Below are 10,825 nucleotides of genomic sequence, written 5' to 3'. Positions count from 1 at the left end.
GCTATTAGTGTTTGCACATGTGAGGAGTGTGTGACCTGGTGAATAACTGTAGCATTTTGATTGGTTGTGTTTGGAAAAGGAAAGCAAGTCACTTCCTGTTAGATTTTTGTGTTTAAGGTAGAGAATTGTGTGTAGTGTCTTGAAAAAAGTGTTTTATGCAATTGACAACTGAGTCAAAGGCTGAGAAATACCTTATGGTTTTGGATATTTGGTGTGTAGTTTTGCATTAATGGTTTTGGATATTTGGTGTGTAGTTTTGCACTTTAAGTGAGAGGTTTCAAAAATTGTGTGACATTAAAATATTTTGTGTGTAAGCAGTTGGAAAAAACTGTATTATTATTCTGGCTGAAGTAACTATAGCAGGAGTCAAATAAATGCTGTCCTCCCGACCTCTCCTCTGATTGGGTGACGCTTTCCACCTCTCCTCTACTTTGATAGGTTGATGTGGTTCCATTCAAGGAGGAGGGTGGTGACACGAGAGGTGGGTCCACAAGGCAAGCTGTTCTGTTATTTCATCAAGTTTGTTTGCAGAGTTTAACTCCATTAGGAAGGTGAACTAGAGACCAGCAACAACTGAATAACAAAACTTTCACAGCGCTGCCCGAGCCCTTCAGTTTCAGAACTTATAGTTGCATCAAATTAGGAACTTTCACTCAAAACAGCAACGCGTTTCCTCATACACACACACACAGAAAGACAGAGACAGACAGAGAGAAGGGGACCAGACAGACTAACCCTCACCTTGTAGCCGGAAAGGTTGCGTCTTTCCCAGAGATGAAGATCCAGTTCGCTCCGCTAAACATCCCGCTGCGGAGGAGACTCCAGACAGCTGCTGTGCTGCAGTGGGTTTTCTCTTTCCTGGCGCTAGGTAAGCCTCTCTCTCGCTCTGTGTGTGTGTGTGTGTGTGTGTGTGTGTGTGTGTGTGTGTGTGTGTGTGTGTGTGTGTGTGTGTGTGTGTGTGTGTGTGTGTGTGTGTGTGTGTGTGTGTGTGTGTGTGTGTGAGAGAGAGAGAGAGAGAGGGGTTCATTACGCTGACGTTAGTGTGATGGTGCTGCTGTAATGTTTCGCTATACTCACATTAACATCTGCTAAACATGTGTATGTGACAAATAAAATTTGATTTGATTTGAAGGGTAAATCAATCCGTTTGTTGCTAAATAGAGTAAATAGTAACTCTGATTAGGCTAGAGAGACTATTTCTCAGCAAAAGTAGGTAACACAAAGGCTTGCACAAATTAATCAATATCTTTATTGACTGTCTGGTCTAATGTCAGTTTAGTGTCTATCCCCATGATGATTAGACTGGTCCTAAGTTAGTGGTTAGGTTAGTGTCTAATGGTTCAGGTTTGGGCTGGGGTAGTGTGATCTGGTCCTAGATCAGTGGTTAGGGTTGTATAGTATAACGGAGTGATATGGTTCTGGATAATCTAGGAACACCTGCTCCACAGTTTGACATGGCACTAATGGCGCCATGGAAGAGGTTCCTTTTTGGTGACGCTACTGGTTAGTACGTTGTCAAGCGGGTGGTCACGTGTGTTTGTGAGCAGAGGACTGCTGGTGGGAGCCCAGTAAACGGGACAGTGGAGAAGCCAAGCAGTTAGCAGCATTCTTCTATCCACAGCTGGAGGGAGTTCAGATTCTATAGAGAGGATTCTAGACTTTCTGTGTTTTCTGGTCCATTTGATTGGCTCTCTCTGGACTTCATGACCTCACAATGATCTGATCCATCTAACCCTTACCCTGACTCTGTCTCTGCTACGTCTCAACTGTGAAGCTGGGGTCACCTTGGTAGGAGTAAGGGACAGGGGTACTGTGTGTGTAGAGGGTAGTGGGTGAGAGTGCATGGCTGGCGTTCGCCCACTTGGCTCTGCTCACACACACCACACACACACGCGCACGCACGCAGACATTTACTCTATGTTCTCCTTTACCAACCATGTGAAATTATTCTCCTCCTGCCAACTCCCCCTCCCCCAGAGAGCAACTGACCAGTGACATGTCTTCATGTCTTCCCTCTCTCCCACCCAGAGAGTAACTGACCAGTGACATGTCTCCCCCCCCCCCCCTCCCCCAGCCCAGTGCTGTCTAGCAGGCTATGTGTTGCTATGCGTCTCTGACTGGTGGGTTCTGGCTGCGCTGTATGCTGGTTGGCTGTATCTGGACAGGGACACACCCACCAGTGGGGGTCGGAGGTCAGAGTGGCTTCGGAACTGGAGCGTCTGGAAACACTTCAGAGACTACTTCCCTCTCAATGTAAGACTCTAAACTATAACCCTAACACAGGCTTCCTACATGGGCCGTAACTCTTTCATTGTGTGCGACGCTCACATTAATATCAATGAAACCTAGGTCTACTGCACACACCAATTTAAACACACACACCAATACACACAAATCAAATCAAATGTATTTATATTGCCCTTCGTACATCAGCTGATATCTCAAAGTGCTGTACAGAAACCCAGCCTAAAACCCCAAACAGCAAGCAATGCAGCTGTAGAAGCACGGTGGCTAGGAAAAACTCCCTAGAAAGGCCAAAACCTAGGAAGAAACCTAGAGAGGAACCAGGCTATGAGGGGTGGCCAGTCCTCTTCTGGCTGTGCCGGGTGGAGATTATAACAGAACATGGCCAAGATGTTCTACTGTTCATAGATGACCAGCATGGTCAAATAATAATAATCACAGTAGTTGTCGAGGGTGCAGCAAGTCAGCACCTCAGGAGTAAGTGTCAGTTGGCTTTTCATAGCCGATCATTAAGAGTATCTCTACCACTCCTGCTGTCTCTAGAGAGTTGAAAACAGCAGGTCTGGGACAGGTAGCACGTCCGGTGAACAGGGCAGGATTCCATAGCCGCAGGCAGAACAGTTGAAACTGGAGCAGCAGCACGGCCAGGTGGACTGGGGACAGCAAGGTGTCATCATGCCTGGAAGTCCTGAGGCATGGTCCTAGGGCTCAGGTCCTCCGAGAGAATGCAAGAAAGAGAGAATTAGAGAGAGCATACTTAAATTCACACAGGACACCGGATAAGACCGAAGTACTCCAGATATAACAAATTGACACTAGCCCCCCGACACAAACTACTGCAGCATAAATACTGGAGGCTGAGACAGGAGGGGTCAGGAGACACTGTGGCCCCGTCCGACGATACCCCGGGACAGGGCCAAACAGGCAGGATATAACCCCACCCACTTTGCCAAAGCACTCTCTATCTATCCCTCTCTCTAGCTACCTATCTATCGCTCAATATTTTTAATTATATTCAATGGGCTTTATTGGCATGGGAAACATATGTTAACATTGCCAAAGCAAGTGAAGGAGATAAACAAAAGTGAAATTAACAATTAAAATGGACAGTAAACATTACACTCACAAAGTTCCAAAATAATATTTTGGGTCTTGTGTGGCTCAGTCGGTAGAGCATGGCGCTTGCAACGCCAAGCGTCGTGGGTTCGATTCCCACTGGGGCCACCCATATGCAATAGTAGTGGCCCCAGCCGACTTGTAAGTCGCTTTGGACAAAAGCGTCTGCTAAATGGGATATATTATATTATTATATTAAAGACATTACAAATTTATATATATATATATATATATATAACTTCCGACTTCAACTGAACTGTATATGGTGAGTGAGCCTTCAACCCTGGTTCTAACTACAGTACCTGTTTCTCCCCCCTCCCCAGCTCATAAAGATGGTGGATCTGGACCCTGGTTCTAACTACAGCACCTGTTTCTCTCCTCCTCCCCCCCCCCCCTCCCCAGCTCATAAAGGTGGTGGATCTGGACCCTGGTTCTAACTACAGTACCTGTTTCTCTCCTCCCCCCCCCCCTCCCCAGCTCATAAAGATGGTGGATCTGGACCCTGGTTCTAACTACAGTACCTGTTTCTCCCCCCCCCAGCTCATAAAGATGGTGGATCTGGACCCTGGTTCTAACTACAGTACCTGTTTCTCTCCTCCCCCCCTCCCCAGCTCATAAAGGTGGTGGATCTGGACCCTGGTTCTAACTACAGTACCTGTTTCTCTCCTGCCCCCTCCCCAGCTCATAAAGATGGTGGATCTGGACCCTGGTTCTAACTACATCTTTGGGTTCCACCCCCATGGTGTTCTGGTGGCGGGGGGTTTTGGGAACTTCTGTACGGAGGCGTCAGGGTTCTCCTCGCTGTTCCCCGGGCTGACCCCCTACCTCCTGATGCTGCCATTCTGGTTCAGAGTACCCTTCTTTAGGGACTACATCATGTGTGGAGGTTAGTACCCTAACCTCTAACCCCTGACCCTAATACCCTTCTTTAGGTACTACATCATGTGTGGAGGTTAGTACCCTAACCTCCAACCCCTGACCCTAATACCCTTCTTTAGGGACTACATCATGTGTGGAGGTTAGTAACGCTGACCTCTAACCCCTAACCTCTGATGACTGATTCTGATCTTCAGGGACTACATCATGTGTGTAGGTTAGTACCCTAACCTCTAACCCCTGGCCCTAATACCCTTCTTTAGGGACTACATCATGTGTGTAGGTTAGTAACCCTGAACTCCAACCCCTAACATCTGACCCTGATATCCCACTTCAGGGACAACATCATGTGTGGAGAAAAGGCTGAGTGGTTAGTGTGTTGTGTGTGTGTACACACTGTATTTTCTCAGTCACAGGGTTGTCCAGTTGGGAAAGTTTCTGTTGAAATATCTGACAATGCTGACCAAGTAGGTAACGCTGACACACACACACACCTCTCCTCCCTCCACTCCTCTGTCAGACAGACTTACTCTATTTCACAACAGGCAAGTGGCTGACTGTGTACATACAGTGTGTGAGCTCGCAAGTACTCATCATCCATCCATTCAACATCCTGAATACATGGCTCTCTCTGTGTCTACAGGGAAACATCCTGAATACATGTCTCTCTCTCTGTGTCTACAGGGAAACATCCTGAATACATGTCTCTCTCTCTGTGTCTACAGGGGAACATCCCGAATACATGTCTCTCTCTCTGTGTCTACAGGGGAACATCCCGAATACATGTCTCTCTCTCTGTGTCTACAGGGAAACATCCTGAATACATGTCTCTCTCTCTGTGTCTACAGGGGAACATCCTGAATACATGTCTCTCTCTCTGTGTCTACAGGGGAACATCCCGAATACATGTCTCTCTCTCTGTGTCTACAGGGGAACATCCCAAATACATGTCTCTCTGTGTCTACAGGGAAACATACTGAATACATGTTTCTCTCTGTGTCTACAGGGAAACATCCCGAATACATGTCTCTCTCTCTGTGTCTACAGGGGAACATCCTGAATACATGTCTCTCTCTCCGTGTCTACAGGGGAACATCCTGAATACATGTCTCTCTCTCTGTGTCTACAGGGGAACATCCTGAATACATGTCTCTCTCTCTGTGTCTACAGGGAAACATCCCGAATACATGTCTCTCTCTCTGTGTCTACAGGGGAACATCCTGAATACATGTCTCTCTCTCTGTGTCTACAGGGGAACATCCTGAATACATGTCTCTCTCTCTGTGTCTACAGGGAAACATCCCGAATACATGTCTCTCTCTCTGTGTCTACAGGGGAACATCCTGAATACATGTCTCTCTCTCTGTGTCTACAGGGGAACATCCCGAATACATGTCTCTCTCTCTGTGTCTACAGGGGAACATCCTGAATACATGTCTCTCTCTCTGTGTCTACATTGGAACATCCTGAATACATGTCTCTCTCTCTGTGTCTACAGGGAAACATCCTGAATACATGTCTCTCTCTCTCTGTGTCTACAGGGAAACATCCTGAATACATGTCTCTCTCTCTGTGTCTACAGGGGAACATCTTGAATACATGTCTCTCTCTCTGTGTCTACAGGGGAACATCTTGAATACATGTCTCTCTCTCGGTTTACAGGGGAACATCCTGAATACATGTCTCTCTCTCTCTGTGTCTACAGGGGAACATCCTGAATACATGTCTCTCTGTGTCTACAGGGAAACATCCTGAATACATGTCTCTCTCTCTGTGTCTACAGGGAAACATCCTGAATACATGTCTCTCTCTCTGTGTCTACAGGGAAACATCTTGAATACATGTCTCTCTCTCTGTGTCTACAGGGAAACATCCTGAATACATGTCTCTCTCTCTGTGTCTACAGGGAAACATCCTGAATACATGTCTCTCTCTCTGTGTCTACAGGGAAACATCCTGAATACATGTCTCTCTCTGTGTCTACAGGGAAACATCCTGAATACATGTCTCTCTCTGTGTCTACAGGGGAACATCCTGAATACATGTCTCTCTCTCTGTGTCTACAGGGAAACATCCTGAATACATGTCTCTCTCTCTGTGTCTGAATACATGAAACATCCTGAATACATGTCTCTCTCTCTGTGTCTACAGGGGAACATCCTGAATACATGTCTCTCTCTCTGTGTCTACAGGGGAACATCCTGAATACTCTCTCTCTGTGTCTACAGGGGAACATCCCGAATACATGTCTCTCTCTCTGTGTCTACAGGGGAACATCCTGAATACATGTCTCTCTCTCTGTGTCTACATTGGAACATCCTGAATACATGTCTCTCTCTCTGTGTCTACAGGGAAACATCCTGAATACATGTCTCTCTCTCTGTGTCTACAGGGAAACATCCTGAATACATGTCTCTCTCTCTGTGTCTAAAGGGGAACATCCTGAATACATTTCTCTCTCTCTGTGTCTAAAGGGAAACATCCTGAATACATGTCTCTCTCTCTGTGTCTACATTGGAACATCCTGAATACATGTCTCTCTCTCTGTGTCTACAGGGGAACATCCTGAATACATGTCTCTCTCTGTGTCTACAGGGAAACATCCTGAATACATGTCTCTCTCTCTGTGTCTACATTGGAACATCCTGAATACATGTCTCTCTCTCTGTGTCTACAGGGGAACATCCTGAATACATGTCTCTCTGTGTCTACAGGGAAACATCCTGAATACATGTCTCTCTCTCTGTGTCTACAGGGAAACATCCTGAATACATGTCTCTCTCTCTGTGTCTACAGGGGAACATCCTGAATACATGTCTCTCTCTCCGTGTCTAAAGGGAAACATCCTGAATACATGTCTCTCTCTCTGTGTCTACATTGGAACATCCTGAATACATGTCTCTCTCTCTGTGTCTACAGGGGAACATCCTGAATACATGTCTCTCTCTGTGTCTACAGGGAAACATCCTGAATACATGTCTCTCTCTCTGTGTCTACATTGGAACATCCTGAATACATGTCTCTCTCTCTGTGTCTACAGGGAAACATCCTGAATACATGTCTCTCTCTCTCTGTGTCTACAGGGAAACATCCTGAATACAAGTCTCTCTGTGTCTACAGGGAAACATCCTGAATACATGTCTCTCTCTCTGTGTCTACAGGGGAACATCCTGAATACATGTCTCTCTGTGTCTACAGGGAAACATCCTGAATACATGTCTCTCTCTCTGTGTCTACAGGGAAACATCCTGAATACATGTCTCTCTCTCTGTGTCTACAGGGAAACATCCTGAATACATGTCTCTCTCTCTCTGTGTCTACAGGGAAACATCCTGAATACATGTCTCTCTCTCGGTTTACAGGGGAACATCCTGAATACATGTCTCTCTCTCTCTGTGTCTACAGGGAAACATCCTGAATACATGTCTCTCTCTCTGTGTCTACAGGGAAACATCCTGAATACATGTCTCTCTCTCTGTGTCTACAGGGAAACATCCTGAATAAATGTCTCTCTCTGTGTCTACAGGGGAACATCCTGAATACATGTCTCTCTCTCTGTGTCTACAGGGGAACATCCTGAATACATGTCTCTCTCTCTGTGTCTACAGGGAAACATCCTGAATACATGTCTCTCTCTCTGTGTCTACAGGGAAACATCTTGAATACATGTCTCTCTCTCTGTGTCTACAGGGAAACATCCTGAATAAATGTCTCTCTCTCTGTGTCTACAGGGAAACATCCTGAATACATGTCTCTCTCTCTGTGTCTACAGGGGAACATCCTGAATACATGTCTCTCTCTCTGTGTCTACAGGGAAACATCCTGAATACATGTCTCTCTCTCTGTGTCTACAGGGGAACATCCCAAATACATGTCTCTCTCTCTGTGTCTACAGGGAAACATCCTGAATACATGTCTCTCTCTCTGTGTCTACAGGGAAACATCCTGAATACATGTCTCTCTCTCTGTGTCTACAGGGAAACATCCTGAATACATGTCTCTCTCTCTGTGTCTACAGGGGAACATCCCAAATACATGTCTCTCTCTCTGTGTCTACAGGGAAACATCCTGAATACATGTCTCTCTCTCTGTGTCTACAGGGAAACATCCTGAATACATGTCTCTCTCTCTGTGTCTACAGGGAAACATCCTGAATACATGTCTCTCTCTCTGTGTCTACAGGGAAACATCCTGAATACATGTCTCTCTCTCTGTGTCTAAAGGGAAACATCCTGAATACATGTCTCTCTCTGTGTCTACAGGGAAACATCCTGAATACATGTCTCTCTCTGTGTGTCTACAGGGAAACATCTTGAATACATGTCTCTCTCTCTGTGTCTACAGGGAAACATCCTGAATACATGTCTCTCTCTCTGTGTCTACAGGGAAACATCCTGAATACATGTCTCTCTCTCTGTGTCTACAGGGGAACATCCTGAATACATGTCTCTCTCTCTGTGTCTACAGGGAAACATCCTGAATACATGTCTCTCTCTCAGTGTCTACAGGGGAACATCCCAAATACATGTCTCTCTCTCTGTGTCTACAGGGAAACATCCTGAATACATGTCTCTCTCACTGTGTCTACAGGGAAACATCCTGAATACATGTCTCTCTCTCTGTGTCTACAGGGAAACATCCTGAATACATGTCTCTCTCTCTGTGTCTACAGGGAAACATCCTGAATACATGTCTCTCTCTCTGTGTCTACAGGGAAACATCCTGAATACATGTCTCTCTCTCTGTGTCTACAGGGAAACATCCTGAATACATGTCTCTCTCTCTGTGTCTACAGGGAAACATCCTGAATACATGTCTCTCTCTCTGTGTCTAAAGGGAAACATCCTGAATACATGTCTCTCTGTGTCTACAGGGAAACATCCTGAATACATGTCTCTCTCTCTGTGTCTACAGGGGAACATCCTGAATACATGTCTCTCTCTCTGTGTCTACAGGGAAACATCCTGAATACATGTCTCTCTCTGTGTCTACATTGGAACATCCTGAATACATGTCTCTCTCTCTGTGTCTACAGGGGAACATCCCAAATACATGTCTCTCTCTCTGTGTCTACAGGGAAACATCCTGAATACATGTCTCTCTCTCTGTGTCTACATTGGAACATCCTGAATACATGTCTTTCCCTCTGTGTCTACAGGTGAAAATTCTGAATACATGTCTCTCTCTCTGTGTCTACAGGGGAACATCCTGAATACATGTCTCTCTCTGTGTGTCTACAGGGAAACATCCTGAATACATGTCTCTCTCTCTGTGTCTACATTGGAACATCCTGAATACATGTCTTTCTCTCTGTGTCTACAGGTGAAAATTCTGAATACATGTCTCTCTCTCTGTGTCTACAGGGAAACATCCTGAATACATGTCTCTCTCTCTCTGTGTCTACAGGGGAACATCCTGAATACATGTCTCTCTGTGTCTACAGGGAAACATCCTGAATACATGTCTCTCTCTCTGTGTCTACAGGGAAACATCCTGAATACATGTCTCTCTCTCTGTGTCTACAGGGAAACATCCTGAATACATGTCTCTCTCTCTCTGTGTCTACAGGGAAACATCCTGAATACATGTCTCTCTCTCGGTTTACAGGGGAACATCCTGAATACATGTCTCTCTCTCTCTGTGTCTACAGGGAAACATCCTGAATACATGTCTCTCTCTCTGTGTCTACAGGGAAACATCCTGAATACATGTCTCTCTCTGTGTCTACAGGGAAACATACTGAATACATGTCTCTCTCTCTGTGTCTAAAGGGAAACATCCTGAATACATGTCTCTCTGTGTCTACAGGGGAACATCCTGAATACATGTCTCTCTCTCTGTGTCTACAGGGGAACATCCCAAATACATGTCTCTCTCTCTGTGTCTACAGGGAAACATCCTGAATACATGTCTCTCTCTGTGTCTACAGGGAAACATCCTGAATACATGTCTCTCTCTCTGTGTCTACAGGGAAACATCCTGAATACATGTCTCTCTCTCTGTGTCTACAGGGGAACATCCCAAATACATGTCTCTCTCTCTGTGTCTACAGGGAAACATCCTGAATACATGTCTCTCTCTCTGTGTCTACAGGGAAACATCCTGAATACATGTCTCTCTCTCTGTGTCTACAGGGAAACATCCTGTATACATGTCTCTCTCTCTGTGTCTACAGGGAAACATCTTGAATACATGTCTCTCTCTCTGTGTCTACAGGGAAACATCCTGAATACATGTCTCTCTGTGTCTACAGGGAAACATCCTGAATACATGTCTCTCTCTCTGTGTCTACAGGGGAACATCCTGAATACATGTCTCTCTCTCTGTGTCTACAGGGAAACATCCTGAATACATGTCTCTCTCTCAGTGTCTACAGGGGAACATCCCAAATACATGTCTCTCTCTCTGTGTCTACAGGGAAACATCCTGAATACATGTCTCTCTCACTGTGTCTACAGGGAAACATCCTGAATACATGTCTCTCTCTCTGTGTCTACAGGGAAACATCCTGAATACATGTCTCTCTCTCTGTGTCTACAGGGAAACATCCTGAATACATGTCTCTCTCTCTGTGTCTACAGGGAAACAT

General features: G+C 45.5%; 1 protein-coding gene across 1 annotated transcript in view; it reads left to right on the top strand.

Moving 5' to 3' along the window:
- Positions 1 to 532: 532 nt before the first annotated feature.
- Positions 533 to 10,825, top strand: part of mogat3a (monoacylglycerol O-acyltransferase 3a) — a 40,055-nt gene continuing 29,762 nt past the window's right edge. Inside the window, exons 1-3 of the mRNA XM_064940894.1 lie at positions 533 to 868; positions 2,075 to 2,253; positions 4,042 to 4,246. Of these exons, the coding sequence (XP_064796966.1) occupies positions 775 to 868; positions 2,075 to 2,253; positions 4,042 to 4,246 (478 nt within the window). The 5' untranslated portion in view covers positions 533 to 774. The remainder of the gene's footprint in view (positions 869 to 2,074; positions 2,254 to 4,041; positions 4,247 to 10,825) is intronic.

The sequence above is a fragment of the Oncorhynchus masou genome, chromosome 27 (genome assembly GCF_036934945.1).
Source record: "Oncorhynchus masou masou isolate Uvic2021 chromosome 27, UVic_Omas_1.1, whole genome shotgun sequence".
NCBI lineage: Eukaryota > Metazoa > Chordata > Actinopteri > Salmoniformes > Salmonidae > Oncorhynchus > Oncorhynchus masou.
This window is presented reverse-complemented; position numbering and strand designations above follow the sequence as displayed.